General features: G+C 35.8%; 1 protein-coding gene across 1 annotated transcript; it reads left to right on the forward strand.

Moving 5' to 3' along the window:
- Nucleotides 1-342: 342 nt before the first annotated feature.
- Nucleotides 343-19,140, forward strand: AGMAT (agmatinase). The gene is made up of 7 exons (XM_053690332.1): nt 343-789; nt 3,914-4,116; nt 5,027-5,075; nt 7,701-7,896; nt 9,677-9,856; nt 13,830-13,914; nt 18,199-19,140. Exons 1-7 carry the CDS (start codon nt 422-424, stop codon nt 18,270-18,272), a joined length of 1,155 nt encoding a protein of 384 aa, XP_053546307.1. The 5' UTR covers nt 343-421; the 3' UTR covers nt 18,273-19,140.
- The last annotated feature ends 205 nt before the right edge of the window (nt 19,141-19,345 follow it).

Genomic DNA, 19,345 nt, shown 5'->3' on the forward strand with positions numbered 1-19,345 from the left:
AATCTCTGTTCGCATTAAATCTAAAGACAGCTTATCCCACAATATTCTGTTTTTATCTTGGAATTATATGGTGGAATTATTGGCTCTTTTACCAAAAACTTTAAAAGCCCCTTTTTGCAGATATATTTTTGATGTTATGTTTGATATCAGAAATTCAGTGCATAGAATTGCAATTGTTATTACCGTTTAAAATGGATGCAGTTATCACTAGTTTATAGAAAGAATCTCAACTGTAGTAGCATCCCAGTTCATTTATAGGAGCTGTAAAAATATCGGATGTTCCTTTTTTAGGGAACTGTCAGAGGCGTGTTTTGGCTCTAGTAAATCAGGAAGAGTTGCTGAGTAGCTTTGAAAGGGGAAGCAAAGAGTTTCTGAGAGAGACAGCTGCCCTTTGTGCTCTGCTAGTGACAGTGAATTCAGCATGGCCTGTGCAAATAATGTGTTCAGGGCAGGCCCTGGCATTTACACACGGCGCTTTTCCTTCTTGTTTCCAGGAGCCCCCAGAGACGTGAAGCCAAGTGTGAGATGGAGCACATTTAGATCTGCTCACTTCTTTGTCAGAAGATCCACAGTGTCACCTGTTAATAAACTATTGAAGGCCCAAGTTTCCCCTCACCGTTTTGCCTCAGATTCCAAATTGAATGTGCCCCTCAGTGCTGAATATGTGGCTCGCCCAGCTGGGGTCTGCACCATGATGAGACTGCCCTACCAGGAGACAGCAAAGGGCCTAGATGCAGCATTTATTGGGGTCCCCTTGGATACTGGTACCTCTAACCGACCTGGAGCAAGGCAAGGGTTAAAGTGATATAATGTGGCACTACGTGGTGCTCTATTAATAGAGATCATATATATAGCATTTTAGCATGCTTGCTGATTTAGTTGTTTCTAGACACATTTTCTCTTCAACAGACATATATCTATTTGTTCTTATTTGCCTCTAAACTGTTTTTTTTAATATATTAATTTTTTTTAAAGAGAGCTTATATTGACCTGAATAAAATTACTTTTTGTTTTTATTCTTGGGTAGGTGTGTGCCTGCCCGGCACCAATAATTATTTTAGATCAAGTAAAAACTCAATTTTAATCCTTATTTACATTTTTAAACCAACATTGTACTACAAAAATCAATAAGCCATTTGAATAAGTCGGATTTGATTTAATATGATGGAAGTCATTTTGATTTTACTGCTTCGTTTTGAGACATCTTTTCTTTCTTGGTTGTTTTGGATTTGATAATGATGAATTATTATTTTGGCCTAAACAATTTGACTGAAAAGGTTTTTGCATTTATGGCGGTATTTGTTGTTTATTTCATGCTACTGCTGATTGGTTGATAGGGAATTGCTACCATTGCACATATACACAAATGGAAGTAAACAGCCGTATTCGTTTTTTAAATTTAAATTGAAACATATTTTTCTTTACTTTTTTTCCAAGCAAAGACTGTGTTTAAAGGGTCAGTAAAGTCAAAATTAAGATTTCATGATTCAGATAGAACATACAATTTTAAACAACTTTCCAATTTACTTCTATTATCAAAGTTGATTTGTTCTCTTGCTATCTTTGATTAAAGAGTATATCTAGGTAGGCTCACAAGAGCTCAGGAGTGTGCACGTGTCTTTAGTACTCTATGGTAGCAGTGTTTTGCAACATTGTATAACAAAGATACAAATAATGTTGCAAAACACTGCTGCCATATTGTACTAAAGACATGTGCACACTCCTGAGCTCTAATGAGCCTACCTAGGTTTACTCTTCAATAAAAGATAGCAAGAGATAAATTTACACTCTCAAGATATCTTCCAATCCAGGGCAACCCAGGATTTTAAATTGGAATAACCTCTAAACATTTCAATCATGGAAAAAAAGGGCCTACAGTTTATTGTTCAACTAATAGAACAAGAGGGTAATATAATTAAATAATTTGAAAGATGTTAACCAGAATTTTCACTAATAAATAAAGACTTTTGGCCTATTTACAAATAAGACACTATTGTACTGAATTAATAAAGACATTTGGTACAATAATACAGTCGCAACCAATTGAAACTTGTTTGAATAAGTTCAGACAAAAACAATACTCTTCATCCTTTTCTTATATGTGTTTAAAGGGATAGTAAACACCAAAACTGTTTTTGTTTAAAAAGATAGATAATCCCTTTATTTTCCAGTCCTCAGTTTTGCATAACCAGCACCATTATATTAATAAACGTTTTACCTCTGTAATTACCTTATATCTAAGCTTCTGCAGTCTGCCTCCTTATCTCAGATCTTATAACAGACTTGCATTTCAGCCAATTAGTGCTGACTCTTAAATAACTCCACGTGCATGAGCACATTGTTATTTATATAAAACACATAAACTAACGCCCCCCTAGCTGTGAAAAACTGTCAAAAGGAGATAAAACTAAGGTATTTTATTAATAGTTTAAAAAAACGGGTACAGATAGATCAAATGCATACACAATTTAGGACAGAAAAACATGTAAAGTATTTATTTAATAAATGGGGGATCTTTATTAAAATTTTAGATCTCTAATTACAAAAACCCTGATAAAACTCTTTATTTACTCTGACTTCATGAAGAAAGAGAAAATAAGAGGAGAGTGGAAGCACGCTTTAAGCCTTCTATAGAGTGGGGGTGGGACTGGAGCGGAGACGGGGTTATTTTTTAATTTTTTTTATTTTTCTTCCCTTCACCCATTATGATTTAATGAATTATTATAAAAGAAAAATGTGGATTATTATTTGTATTATAGATGCTACTTTATTTTATGGATTTAAAAAAGAAAGAGAAATAAAAGATAGCAAGAGAATGAAGCAATTTTGATAATAGAAGTAAATTGGAAAGTTGTTTAAAATTGTTTGTTCTGTCTGAATCACAAACGTTTAACTTTGACTTTACTTTTCATTTAAATGCTGTTTCTTTCGTATATAAACTATAACTATATAAAATGTTACGCACAGTATCCATTTGAATAGTGCTGTTACGTGTGCCTGACAGAATATTTTTACTGTAATGTCCTTGTAACCAATTAACAACACAGACTACCCTGTACATTACATGCCCTTAATGGGTTTTCTGTCCTGTAATAGCGTGGGTTTCACAGAGGCATTCAGAAATAGCACTGTCTCCCCACTGTCGACGAGAGCCGAGCTGTTTAACTGTTTAACTGCTTAGAGTGAAAACAACAGCTGATGTACAAGACATGTGATCACAGGATTTAAAGGGCTGGATACAATCATGGGGACTGCCTATGTTGCTAGGCATGCCCCCCCCCCAATGTTATTCTTGATTGCGTCAAAGGGGGAGGCTGCTGGACGCCATATAAGGTAGGATGTTCCACGCCATCCTAATGGCGTTAAAGCCCAGCATTGTTAGGACGGCTTGGTATGTCCTAATAGCGTTAAGGGGGTTAACAATGTGTTTTAGTGTTTATTTACTGTAAATATTTTACATTCCAATGTTCTTCATATAGGGGAGACTGTTCAATGTATTTTTATATATATATATATATATATATATATATATATATATATATATATATATATATATAGATATATAGATAGATATATATATCGGTATAGATATATATTTTATAAAATAATAATCATATATATATAGAAACATATATTTAAACATAAATAGAACAATTTCTACTATGTGAAGAACATTGGAATGTAAAATATTCATAATTCATGTTGGATATAGCGCACTTAATTAAACACTGTCCGGTTAGCCCGCTAGTGATAGGTATTTTTCTTTAGACGTGTCAAGTGTGCTTTAGACAATACCTTTAATGAGTAGTAGCCAATGGATTAACATTTAGAATACTAAGTCCTGTTCAAATTCAAAACACACCTTTTGCAAGATTCATTCGATCATTATTAATCTAGTGTCTGTAATTTGTAGGTTTGGACCACGCCACATCAGGGGTGAATCCTCCATGGTTCGGAGTTACAACATTACGACAAGATCTGCCCCGTTTGATTCCCTCATGGTAGCCGATATTGGAGACGTGAATGTGAATTTGTACGATCTGAAGGACAGTTGTCGAAGAATCCGAGAAGACTACCAGAAAATACTGTCTGAAGGATGTAAACCATTAACGCTGGGTAATGTTCCAATAATTAGATAACACTGATGATTCACAGTGCATTAAATATGCCTCACTCATACTAATCTGTGGAAAATTTGAAAGCTATTTTGTTTTATCACCAGTACATAAACTATGTTTGAGAGTATTGAAATAACCTAACTTTTGTAAGACACAAAAGACGCAGTGCTGTAGGGTTACCCATTTGTTTTTGTTTTTTTAGTCTGCAATGTAATCTGAAGCAGTTTCATTTTACATTGAGAAAGAAGCCACAGTTGATGCAACAGAGACACAAAATTTGTTTGAGTGAGATAATGGATGCATCATGGGGACTGCCTACGTTGCTACCTCATTTGTATAAAAATATACAAATATTCACACAATTATGGATGCTAGAAGCATCCATAATTGTGTGAATATTTGTATATTTTCATATTTATGGAGAAAGGGTGATACACTAAGATTAAAATACATAAGAAAGAATTATGTGTTTCTTTATTATAGAGATAGAAAAGCCTCTATAGTCTGTTCGGATGTCATCTTCTGATGTCATAGATTGTATTGCTTTTTAAACCAAGTGTGGGTCAGTGGTTGAATTATGTAAACACTTTAACCCCTTAATGACCACAATGTACCCTGTATGTCACTGGTCGTTAAGGGTTTTTTCAGGACATATTAGCACAAGTCTAGCAAGAACACGCTATTAATGCCCTCCCTCCAGCAGGCTTTGTGGAATAGAGCAGACTCAACGCTAGTGGCAAGACCATGCTATAAAAGTCCTTAAGGGGTTAATCTAAAAAAAAACAGAATAAAGAGAAATCAGAAGGTTCTTTGATTTCATGATGTAAAAGTGTTATTCAATGTCCTCCTTCAGATGAGTGGCGGGAGTCTTTTCTCATTTATACTCATAGTTTATTTATTCTGCACAGGCGGAGATCACACAATCACGTATCCCATTCTTCAAGCTGTGGCAGAAAAGTAAGTGCACAAATAGGTAACCTACCTCTAAGTATGAATATTATTATCACACTTAGGATGTTGATCTCCTCCAAACATTGTGGGAGTTTGAGGAAGTCTGATAGAAGAAGCTAAGGATTTCCACAGAGTAGGAACAGACTCCCATAAGCCGGGAGATTAAAGGAGACAAGGTCATGAGAAGAATTAAGTTGACATTTAAAATCTTTAAACATAGGAGCAAAAACAGAAGATGGTGTTGTTTTTGATGCTGAACATTTGTGCCTAATAGAATAACCAGAAAGATGAGTCTGGCAGAAGCAATCATGAATTTCATATGATGGAATTCTGGTTAAAGGGAAAATTAAAACTAGTGGTTTTTAATTTTGAAAGGAAGCATTTTGTAAGTATATTTCTATTAGCTAAAATGTTTCTAGTAAAACTAATACAATTTCAGCACCATAAACACATATATTGTTCATGCTCTGTACACCAGCATTCAAACACCTCACCTGCTTCTGCCTCACCTTGTCTCTCTAGTCATTTGCTCTCTTAAAGGGACAGTCTAGCCAAAATTAAACTTTCATGATACAGATAGGGCATGTCATTTTAAACAGCTTTCCATTTAACTTTATCATCAAATATGCTTTGCTCTCTTGGTATTCTTTGTTGAAAGCTAAACCTAGGTAGGCTCTTATGATTTTGACATTTTTTACAGCTAGACAGTGCTAGTTTGTGTGTGACATATAGGTAACATTGTCAGCACTTATTGGCTAAAATTCAAGTTTGTAAAAAGCACTGAGATAAGGGGGCAGTCTGCAAAGGCTTAGATACAAGGTAATCACAGAGGTAAAATGTATATTAATATAACAGCGTTGGTTATGCAAAACTAGGAATGAGTATTAAAGGGATTATCTATCCTTTTAAAAAAAATTAAAAATTCTGGAGTAGACTGTCCCTTTAAGAAGGCTTATTAGTTTTTTATAAAAAATAAGGTAGGAGAATAACTATTTGCAATTACAGTCAACATATTAAATAGTTATGTTGTGAATAGCTATAGTGAGTTAAAAAGACGTGGGAAAACAACTCCTATACTATGTGCCTGTAGGCACCAAAATCTGAAGCGCCACTTACTGTGCCGGTGACATTTACTAAGATGGCTGCTGGGAGTCAAATAACAGCACCGGCAGGGAAATAACAGCGTTGTAGCTAGATGCTACACATGCATATTACTTGCAGTGACTTTAACAAAGATTCTAGTTATGGTAGCCGGCTGACCCGCATTTATATTAGGCAGAGGCAGGGGCCCCTGTATGGAAGGTGCCTTTAGGCAGAGGTGTAACTAGACACCACAGGGCCCAGGTGCAAGAATCTAAGAAGGCCCCCCCCCCCCCCCCAAAAAAAAGTGAATTTGATACATATTTTTATATATATATATATATATATATATATATATATATATATATATATATATACATTTAACACAGAAAACAAATGTGAATTAGATTACGTCTGCAAAAGAGGTACCCAGCTGTGCCCACAGTCTGTGAGATGTTCTGACCCCCTATTACTGTATATAGTGACACTGTTTAACCCACCAGTACTGTATATAGTGAGTTAGTGACACAGTCTGTAATCTGCCGGTGAGATGGCTGGCCTGACCCTACCCGCCCAAGTACTTTATAAAGTGACCACAGTAGTCTGTGACATGGTCCAGCCCCCCAGTACTGTATATAGTGGTACTGTATAGACTGACACTGTTTACCCCCCACCCCCACCCATGCTGTAGTAACAAGGTCTGTAATTTGCTGGTTCCACAAACATACACACACACACACATATATGCATAAATATACACACAGTCACATACACAGTCACATACACACATACATACATACACACACACATACACACACATAAACACCAATGGGTAAAACAGAAACACTAACCCCTGTAGTCAGAGACACTAGTGAAGCATCATGTCACACTCACATGATATCAGTGCAGGCAGTGGCAGGTCAAGGTTTTTTATTGTAAAAAAAAAACCTTGGGGGCCCAGTCACAATTGCGCACTCTGCACCCCTGTAGTTTTGCCCCTGCCTTTAGGCACATGCCTACTCTGCCTTACTATAAAATCCGCCCCTACCAATTGTGCCTTTAACAGAGAAGAACTTTCCTGAATTATATTGGTCTGATCCCACCTAAAAATAATGATCCAGTCCGGAAATACCAGGCAATCTACTTTTAAATACATGGCAACCCAAGATGATTGTTATGGCCTTCTGTGGGCCTTGTTAGTGAGGTGCAGGAATATTCTCTAGACACATTGGGCAGGGAGTCTACGTCTGGTTTCCCCCATTACAATTTGGGAGACTTTTCCCATAGTCATAATCCAAGTATACAAAGAAAGAGAACTTCTTTAAATGTATAGGTACTGAAGTATCTAAGCCTTCATAATTATTTTTCAATATTTCTTAAGCTTTTAGCATACACATTTAAAACTAGGGTTTAGTGCTTTAATCCATTTAAAAATACGTAAATATGTGTCTATAATTTGCATGTGAAAATCCTTTATAAAGTCATAAATTACTTTTCAGTCATTTCAAAGACCACTAAGCCTTCCTTAGCTAAGATATGTGTTGGTTACAGACATGGTCCAGTGGGCTTGGTACATGTAGACGCACACACAGATACGGGGGACACTGCCTTAGGGGAGAAAATCTATCATGGGACGCCATTCCGACGGTGTGTAGAAGAGGGTCTCCTGGATTGTAAGCGCGTTGTGCAAATCGGAATCCGAGGTTCCTCCTACAGTGCAGACCGCTATCAGTACTGCATTGATCAGGTAAGTCATAAATAACTCCAATCTTATACAGTATATATATATTCAAGTCACAAGTCTTGCTCATTTTGGCTAGTTAAGGATAGATGTAAATGAGCTTGTGCTCTAATCTAAACAATCACTGTATTGAATGTTGCAGGGTCAGAAATGTATTTCACTTAAAGGGACATAATACTCATATGCTAAATCACTTGAAACTGATGCAGTATAACTGTAAAAAGCTGACAGGAAAATATCACCTGAGAATCTCTATGTAAAAAAGGAAGATATGTTACCTCACAATTTCCTCAGCTCAGCAGAGTAAGTTCTGTGTAAAAAAGTTATACTCAGTTACTGTCCAGCTGCAGGTAAAAAAAAATTAAAAAAATGAAGAAATGAACAGCAGCCAATCAGCATCAACAGTGCTGAGGTCATGAACTCTTTTACTGTGATCTCATGAGATTTCATTGTAAGCTTCCTTACACTGAATAGGGAAATAACATGAGTGTGCACGAAAGCTCACTCCTTCCGCTGTCCCGGGACAGACATACTGATTTGTTGCTTAGAAGTCCTTTACAATGGGATGTGGCTACTAAGAAACTTTTGAGGTAAAATATCTTTCTTTTTTACATAGAGATGTTCAGGTGATATTTTCTAGTCAGCTTTTTACAGCTATACTGCATCACTTTCAAGTGTTTAAACATTTGGGTATTATGGCCCTTTAAAGGATCAGAAGCAGCATTAATAAAAGCCTTACTCCAGCACTGATAATTGATTTTGCACGGCGCATACATAGCAATCAGCACCTACCAGCATGCTCTGACCAAGCACATGCAGTGCCAATTAATAGCCAGATCACAAGTGGAGCGCTATTTAACGTTAACTATTCCTACCTTTAATTGTTCATTAATTGTATTAAAAATACACTATCCTTTAAATCCAGAGTAACGGCGCCTCTAAAGTTTGTGCTAAATTAATAAATGAGGGAGCTAATCACCCCATCATCCATAAAATCTCTGCTGGATATTGTGCTATTGCTTTTCTTGGGTTACCTATGTTTTCCTGTGGATGAAGGCCCAAATGGTTCCGTCGAGGTTCCACATATGGCTACACGTGTTGAACCTTCTCTAATAGCAGAGACGGTAATGTAACCATACCATGTCAATTATATATAAATTATCCACATCGGATTGAAGGGACAGTAAACACCTTGTAAATACAAGACATTTCTGTTTTGTTGCTATAGAATGACAGATCAGCCAAGTATAAATGTTTTTAAAACAAATTAACATCTATTTTACTGTAAACTCCACCCACAATTTGTCTTATTTTGAGTAGCCAATCTGGGCTTTCGTTTGCATACAACAAGGCTAGCCACTGTAATAAAGTTAGTATAAAGTATATTGTTTTTCAGTTGTTATCAGCTAAAGCCAATGAGGAAATATATGAAGCAGGGTTAGCCTCTATAAGTCAGCAGGGTGCATTTTCAGTTATAGATATTAGAAAATCCTCAATTTTCAGAGATAAATTACATAATGGGGGGGGGGGGTTGTAAGTAATGAAAAGATTTGGCAAAGATGTGTTATTGTGCATAACTAAACATTTTATATATAAAAAAAATAAAAAAAGGTCTTTGCTGCATTTTTAAGGAGGATGCAAGTAGGTCAGTGGCTCCTAAAATAAGAACTGCTGCCCTATAATGTCAAGCTAAGCAAATATTTGTATATTTATCTCCTGTATACCAAAGTAAAGATGATTCATTTGATTTACCAATTCAGTATACTTCCTTCTCTGCTCTCTGTAGGGTTTCCGCGTGGTATTGGTTGAAGATTGCTGGTATAAATCTCTGGCGCCACTGATGTCAGAAGTGAGACAGCAAATGGGAGTGAAGCCAGTTTACATTAGTTTTGATATAGATGGCATAGACCCGTCTTTTGCTCCTGGGACAGGAACACCAGAGATTGCTGGGCTCACAACTATTCAGGTACCATTGTAGTTATCAACATTGTCTAAAAATTGTTCTTGATGGATCAAATTATTATAGATTGTCCTAGAATTCTCAGGTGTACAGACAGCCTAGAGCTGTTTAAAAAACAAAACAAAATAAGTGTAATAAAGTTTTAGTGTCTATAGAACTATGGGAGCTGCCAAGTTGTAACTTAGGTTACCTTCCCTGCTGTGGCCAATTAGATATAGTTATAAATAGGTCACTAGAGTGTGCAGCCAATAGCTCTGTGATTGTGAAATATAACAGTGTTCTGCACTTCTATTTCTAACAGGAACTGAAAAGCTCACAATTTCAGAATGGAATTACAGGGAAAGGGAACAAAATAAAAAATTAAAGTATATTGCAGAGATTTATATATATATATATATATATATATATATATATATATATATATATATATATATATATATATATATATATATACACGATTTATCAGTTTATATTACCTTATCAAAGTGTTTAATGTCCCTTTAATAATCATACTCAGGGGCAACCCTGTTCTCCTATGATCAGACATTTAATAGATGAGCACAAAAAGGCACTTCATTTTACATGGGCAAATATTGAACAAATTTGTTTCCGAAATTGGTGTGGTGACAAATTACAATCACTGTATAAATGTTAGGCATATTCCTTTTGCATTCTAGATTACCAACAGACCTAAACTCAGAATTTGATTTAATCAATTTTTGATAGTAGAGAATTCTTTTTTTTTTATTTGTCATTCTAGTATTTATTTACTTTTTTATTGTAATTCTTAAACATAATATAAAAGGTGATTGATTTTGTGCTTGATGCAATTCAAAGTTTGATTTAAAAGCTATGTGAAATGTAGTTTATACTGAATACATATATCTCTGTCCACCTTCGGTTATCAAATGGTTAATTTTTGCATATTTCTTTTTAATTATACATTGTTACTGGGATATATAATTGGATGGAATAGATAAGCAAGTAAACGTCTATGATTAACCATTTGAGTGCTAAGCACTTTCCCACCTGGGTGCTAAGGTTTTCTTAAAGGTTTTTTTTATTTAATATTTGTAAAAATATTTTTTTTTTACTTTTTTTTAAAAATTTATTTCAGATCACCAAGACTTACACCGTTGGAAAGGTTAGGCGATTACCTTTCCAACGGTGGGTCTTGGGGGTCTGTAGCTGTTTAGATGCCTGAGATACAGGCTTCTAAGCAGCATGCCCCCTGCTCCTATATTTGACATTGTTAATGTTAAATAAAGTTGCACGGTGACGTCATCACGTTTATTACGCGTGACGTCACCGCGCAAAACGGAAGCCCCGGCGATGCCTTTCATTATGCAGCACCGATCGCCGGGGTAGGAGCGGGTGGGAGCCCCCAGATCTCCCTCAAGTTGGGAGAGTTCTAGTGACGGCTCTGAGCCGTCATTAGCACCAGAGTGGGAAACTCTGTGACGGCTCAGTAGCCGTCATTAGCACTGAAGGGGTTAAGGCCAGCTGAAACATGTCAGATGCTTGCTATTAAAGTGCTTTAACCATTTTTATTATGGCCATTTTTGATATGCGCTAATAAAGGATTGGTTTTGTACTTTTTCTTTCTGCAGTGCCTACTAAATATTTTCTATGTTGATTCTAATTGATTATGTTGTCAGTCAATACATTTGTAACCTTCACTGTTGTTCTTTGCCAGTCTTGACTGCATTAAAAAAAAACTTATTGTGTGTGCTGCTGTTGGCTTGTATCAGTAACACTAGCTACCACTTTAAAGGGACAGTCTAGACTCAATACTTATTCTTTATTCTCTATTGTTACATACCAGGCAAGCATTTTGCAATGCGTTCCACATCTGTAAGCTTGTAAGATGTACATGAAACTTTTAAATAATATAATTTGTTAGCAGCCGAAAATGGACGCCAAGCTCCGCCCACTACTTTCTTGTCCAGTTAGCAGTTTTCTTGTATGACAGTTTAGAACCTTTAATATTTTTCAGTTAGCTATTTCAAATTGCACATGCACAAATCAGCATGTGTGAGTAGCAAAACCTATTTAAGAGTTGATCATGATTGGAGAAAATTAGCATACCAAAATATACATTTTCGGCTCCTAAGAAATGATGAATATTTAAATGATTCATGTACTTCTTAAAAGCTTATAGATGTGGGGCCAGTTGCAGTGATGCTTCTCTGGTATATAACAAAAAGTAATAGCAATTGGGTCTAAACCACTAGTTTTCAAAACTGTCCTCAGACCTCCTTAACAGGCCATATGTTGAGGATATCTGAACTGGAGCACAGGCGAAATAATCAGCTGATTAGTAGGGATTGGCGAATGTTTCTAAACATTCGAAATTAAAAATGAATTTTGATACATTCGTTTGTTCTAATCAAATTTCGAATGTTTATATAACATTCTAACATTCCATTTTCGAATTTTCGTTTTCGAATTTTTCAATAAATTTGATAATATTCGTTCGAATAATAGAATGTTTAGCTATGTATTCATTCAATTTCGAAATGTAATATTTGAATTTGAATGTAACATTCGAATTCGAATGTGACATTCAAATTCGAAATATTTTTAGTCTAATACTGTATTTTAAATGTAATATTCAAATTCGAATGTGACATTCGAATTTGAAAATAGTATTTCTAGTCTAATACTGGGTTTTTTAAATTTAACATTCGAATTCGGTATGGTATTTTTAGTTTAAAACATTGTTTAATAAATGTAATATTCGAATGCTACATACGAATTTGAATGTAGCATTCAAATTCGAAATAGTATTTCTAGTCTAATACTATGTTTTCTAAATGTAATATTCGAATTTCAATGCTACATTCGAATTTGAAATATTATTTCTAGTCTAATACTGTATTTTAAATGTAATATTCAAATTCGAATGTGACATTCGAATTCAAATGTCACATTCGAATTTGAAAATAGTATTTCTAGTCTAATACTGTGTTTTCTAAATGTAATATTCGAATTTGAATATCACATTCAAATTCGAATGTGGCATTCAAATTCAAAATGTTATTTTTAGTTTACAACTGTGTTTAATAAATGTAATATTCGAATTTGAATGTAACATTCAAATTCAAAATAGTATTTCTAGTCTAATACTGTGTTTTTTAAATGTAATATTCAAATTCGAATGTGACATTCAAATTTGAATGTCACATGCGAAAACTAAATAACATTAGAAAATAGAATTTTTAAGAATATTCGTTCTTATCAACATTCTATTATGTAAATCAAATTTCTACAATAACATTCGTTCTAACATTGGAATTCAAACACATTCGCCCATCCCTAGTGATTAGTAACCATGGTTATTTGACCTGCTCTCATCCAAGGTAATCCTGAAAACCTGGCCTGTTGGGGAGGCCTGAGAACAGGTTTGAAAACCAGTGGTCTAGACTGTCCCTTTAGGTTTCTTCTGCTCCTCTGCTACCTGAAGATGCTTCCCATTAGAAATAGCTGACAAATGACCCCTTTAACAAATTTCCGACAAAAGAAAAGATTATTTTTTTTTGTGATGAAAGATACATCAGAAACATTTTTTTTTTTGCACATAGTTTATATTTGCTATCCACTAGGTTATAACCTATACAATTTGTCCTTCTAAAGCATTTTGGAAATGTCTTTTCTCAAACAGCGAGGAAGATATTATACAGAAAAAAATCTTGTTTATTTATGGCCAAGGTTGGGACAGATTGAACCAATTGTGCACAAGCAGAGCCAGTGGCTCTTGCAGATTGTAGATAAGTAGAAATGATGTAAAATGTTACCAATATAAATGTTGTACAAATTATATGATTACTTTTATCATTAATTAATGTCACCAACATCATTATCATAATAATGTCCAAAACAAGACAAGTTTTAAACTTTCTCTGTTGAACACACACAAATAATTTTATTGGGACGTCATTATGCGTCTAATAGTCGTGTTTCTCACATATTTTCCCAGGCTCTGGAAATAATCCGTGGCTGCAGGGGGCTGAATGTCGTAGGATGTGACCTAGTTGAAGTGGCTCCAATTTACGATCAGTCCGGTGAGTGACAGCACACAGCAAGTGAATTTAGGTCACTAGTACAGTTTCACACTCAGCATGGTGGATGTGATTACCCTAACGCATCAGAGGAATTGGAATTAGAACACACTGGCTTAAAGGGACAGTCAACACCAGAGTTTTTGCTGTTTAAAAAGAAAAATAATCCCTTTATTACCCATTCCCCAGTTTTGCATAACCAACACAGTTATATTAATATACTTTTTTTTTTTTTTTTTAAACAAATTTTTATTGAGGTTCTTTACCAAACAAACAGGTATTGCTTTTCCATACATAGTAAAAAAGAAAATAAATTATTACAGAGTAAGCTGCCAAAACAAGGTCACACAGGTACATAGTATAATTAAATGACAGATTACCTATTAGATATAAACAATAAACTCTGTTCAAACATGAAACCTGCTACAAGATATAAGCAGCCACATAGGGACCGCAAAGATAATGTTGTACAATATAGGGCAGGAAAGCAGCAATGTGATAGGGCCACTTATGGGCCCCTAATGGAGAACCTCTATTTTATATTTTTAAAGCTATAATTGGGAAATATTGTAAATAACCAGGTAAATATCAAATATAAAGTGAATAATGGTATAAGAGCTGCTTAGATATATAGAACAACAAGGTAAACCTCAGTGTAAGCTCAATATTTATATGAAAGTTGCTTAGGGAAACACTATTTGTGAAAAGGGAAGATATTACAAAACAATCTTGCTTAGCTTTGGAGGAAGAGAAGTGCCAATATGAGTTTATAGTGCAAGACGTAATTATAAGAAGGGAAGTAAGATGTGGTATTGGGTAGATAAACCACAGAATTCACTCTCCTGAAGTAGGAGATATATTAAGGAGGGGGGGGGGAGGTGGTAAATTAAGTATGGTAGACCAAATATATGAGAAAAGCGCCTTATCTGGTCTGGGAGTTACACATACCCTATGCTATATGAAAGTATTCCATGGGTGTATTGGATGCTGGTAGATGTATTGTGGGGAGAGGGGAGGTGATAATGTCATATGCAAAGCGCTGTAACCAATTTGGGAGAAGCCAGGGTATCAGACGGTTAGAGGACAAATAATAGGTGGGGTCCGTAGCTTAGTATTTAGAGTTCTTACTGGGGGAGTAGGTAGGTTTCGGATAAACTCATTAGTATACGTGGTTTAAATGCTAAGGGGCTTAATATGGGTTGGAGGGAAGGTAGCAAAAAGAATATGAGAAGTAGTTGGTATTGAGCGGATGGATTAAATAGGTACAGGGCAATGTAGTCGTATATATAGCCTCACAGACATGGTAGTAATCAGGGGGGTAACAGGAATATTCTGGCTACCTAATAGGATATTAGTATCTCTGACGTGTGAGAGCCTAATTCTAATGTGTACAATAATGGCGGTATCAGTTACTTGTGCAGCAGCTCTTTGTCCAGCAATAGGAGGACATTAAGTTACAAATAGTAACAGACTATGTGGAGAGTTTATGTTAATACTCAGCAGATATTTGCTAATGTGTACTAGAATGAAAAATTAAGATGAATACATGAAGTATAGTGTGAGAATGTAAAAGTGGGGAAGAATAGGTTTGCACTGTTATAGTTTCTGTGGAGCAAAAAGTGATATACTACCAAGACTTCTACCTGCGATCTCGGCCGCTGATCGCAAGGATCTAAATGATCCCAGTGCACTAAAGCGATGAATCACTCAGCTCAAAGTCCCACTTCTCTTAAAAATATAGGCGCACACATATAAGCAACAGTACTACAGTAAGGGGAAACACAAGCTTGGTTGCTAATATCCACACATCGCATAAAATAAGGAATGGGGGTATCTTAGCTGTAATGGGTACTTAGAGTGTTAAACTTTAGGCCCCTAATTTAGACTGGATTTAATATAGCTGAGGAGGTTTCTCCGCTACAGTGAATTCTCAACATATGTAATGAGACAGAAACTAAAATAAGTATCAAACACATTTAGCACAATACAGCACCATATGAACTGATGAGAGCTCAGAGCTTAGGGTAGGTAGTATAAGTAGTAATAATCATCAGTCTTCTACTAATAGCATTGTGTCTTTTTGATCAGTAGGAGGCAGCAAAGAAAGATAAATAGCAAACTGGTTATGACCTGTATGTATATAAATAAGTAAATAAACTGCAGAGGGTAACACGATATATACATTATTAGGCATCTTAAAGTAGTCCCAAATGATATATAATCTAGGCCAAGCTTAGACAAAAATAGGCTGTAATGAAAGCAAAAACGAAGCTCTACTCCCCTCCAGTGGTAGAAAGATGTAGTTGTATCAGCCAAAAAAAGTATAAAAATTGAAGTTTCGAATTATGGTGTATAATAACATAAATGATTTAAATGATTTGGGTTTGTGGAGCAAAGTAAGGTAAATTAACTAAACCAACACCCATATGGCTGCTCCAAGTGGAGTGAGGGATACAGATATAAAAATATACCAACACAAAATAAACAGCACCATCACCTACCCATACTAGATTAAGAATATGGTTAAACATACATTGCTCAATAATAAACAAAACATATACACAATGTAAATGTAGGCATGGATTGAAGGTAAACTTATCGTTGTGGCAATATGTCCAGAGAGTAGATCAACATGGGGTAGGCAATAAGGCATATGCAATATGTGATAGCGCCAGAGTTCATTGAGCCATTCGCTTCGCAAAAAAGTCTCTACCCCACTCCAACTCGCTGCGTTGCGCTAGGTATGAGCTGAATGTGAGAGTTCCGTCTCTTAAAACATGGGTCATACCGGGCTAGGCTTTCCGAGTGGGGGAACACATCTGCTTGCAGTAGGTGAGAGCCTCTGCGAGTTGCTGCGACATCGGGTCGGAATGGCCATACCGGATTCTGCTTCCTGCAAACACTACCGGCCCCGTTACAAGACATCAGATATGTCGCCTTCATTGCACATGCCGCTGCATCGGGTGGGTCCCAAGCTGGACTGACAGCCCACATGGGCTGGTGTTTCACAGGTGGCGTGTGCTGCTGTTCCAATATTCCTCCATCTATGGGGTCAGGCATGACAGAATAGGCGGCGTGGGGTGAGAGTGTCACCGCTGGTTGTTGATACTTCTTTTCAGGCTGGCATCCGAGCACATCTTTACATGCCTCTAAAAATGCATGCATTTGCTCCAATATGTACTCAGCATCCCCCATGGTGAGAGAGGGAAGCGGTCTCCCAAAATAGAGGTGAAAGATAAGACCTCTTAGATCTGCTCTCAGCAAAAGGTGCTGGCTGGGCCGCAAGATGGCTGCTGTAGTCTACGCAGCAAGAGGAGAGCGCATCAGGGCAGATAAAGTCTATATATGTGGCGCTGCTCCTAGTAAAAGTAGCTGTCAAGAACAGCTGTTCAGTTAGACCAACACTAGTAGCTATTTAGTAAGGTAGATGGCCAAAAACAGTCACTAAATTTAACTTTTGTGGAAAGTGTGGTAGGAGCTGCTGAGAGATGCGACTGTTTGGCTCCAGAGTTGGCTCCGCCCCCCATATTAATATACTTTTTACCTCTGTTATAACCTTGCATCTAAGTCTCTGCAGACTGCCTCCTTATTTTAGTTCTTTTGACAGACTTGCATTTTAGCCAATCAGTGCTCACTCCAGGGTAACTTCACGTGCATGAGCTCAATGTTATCTATATGAAACACATGAACTAATGCCCTCTAGTGGTCAAAATGCATTCAGATTAGAGGCAGTCTTCAAAGTCTAAGAAATTAGCATATGAACCTCCTATAAATATCTTTCAACTAAGAATACCAAAAGAACAAAGCAAAATTGGTGATAAAAGTAAATTGGAAAGTTGTTTAAAATTACATTTAAATCATGGACATTTTTGGGGGACTTGACTGTTCCTTTAAGCATCTCCACTGACACACATCAGCACCGATCAATCGTTTAACCCCATAGCTGCTAAATTGTTGATGACTAACAGGCAAAGTGTTTATATATTATCTAAAACAAATTTTATAAAGAAAGATTTCACAGCATAATTATATGCAATTTACAAGACAGAAAAGAGAGTGGTAGGAACCAAAAGATAGTTAAAGGGACAATATGTCAATATTAAACATTTGTGATTCAGAGAATGCAATTTTATTACAGCAAGGTTGGATTAACAGTGGGATGCATATACTGTAGAACCGCGCCAAGACAGTGGGTCAAAGGTTTTACTTTAAGAAACAAAAAGTCTATGTCTGATATTCAATATGTATTTATAAAAATATATTTATGACCATGTCTTTGTATTGCAGGTAATACAGCACTAACTGCTGCTAATCTTCTGTTTGAGATGCTTTGCATATTACCCGGAGTGAAGACATTTTAACTTTCTCAAGGTGAAATCTGTCCAGCTATTCCAATCATACTAAAGAAGATCTAATCCTTTTTTCTCTATGATTTGTGCTGGATCGAGGAGTCACATAACGCGTCAGAGATTAAAACAGCTTTGTTTAAAATGTCACTGTCCTAAAAATTCATATTCATTAAAAGGAACATAAAACCCAAAAGGTTTCTTTCATGATTCAGATAGAGAATACATTTTTAAAAGACTTTCCAATTTAATTGTATTATCAGTTTTTGCTTCATTCTCTTGGTATTCTTTGTAGGAGGTGGGGCAATGCACTTCTGGGAGCTAGCTGAACACATTGGTAATCCAATGACAAAGGGCATATATGTTCAGCCATCATTCAGCAGCTAGTTCTCACCACCTGAGCCTACCTAGGTATGCTTTCTCAACAAAGGATACCAAGAGAACAAAGCAAATTAGATAATAGAAGTTAATTGAAAAGTTGTTTAAAATTGCATTCTCTATTGCAATCATTAAAGGAGAATTTCAGTTTAGAACTCCTTTTAAGGTGATCACCCTAGAATTTATATGCGATTCTAGAAAATTGTGTGTAGGTATTGTCCAATGCTCCCTCAAGCTGTATAGACTAACAAGGAGAATCCTTCACTAAAATACAAGCAAAAAGTAGGTTTATTTAGCACAGGAATATTTGTTTAAAAAAGTAACATTTTAAAATAGTCTATTTCAGTTTGGCCAACAACAATGAATTACAATGTTCCTTTAAATATATTGTGACTTCAAATTGACTTTATATTCTATTTAAATAATTATTTCATGATTATCTCCATCTGTCTTCTACTAATAATGCAACACAATGACAATAAAAAAGGTGACAAAATGATATAAAGATGTTTATTGCCTTATTTAGATGCCCCTTGTATAGTTTACCGGGCACCATATAACGGAAATAACTCAACTGATGAATTCTAAAAGCTTTGTATTCTTTACGATGTCTATTCTTCAGTTTGAATATCGCAAAAATGTATTTCTTCTTAAAGGGACATGAAACCCAAAATGCTACCTTCAAGATTCAGATAGAGCATAGATCTCAA

Source organism: Bombina bombina, chromosome 8, assembly GCF_027579735.1.
Source record: "Bombina bombina isolate aBomBom1 chromosome 8, aBomBom1.pri, whole genome shotgun sequence".
Lineage (NCBI taxonomy): Eukaryota > Metazoa > Chordata > Amphibia > Anura > Bombinatoridae > Bombina > Bombina bombina.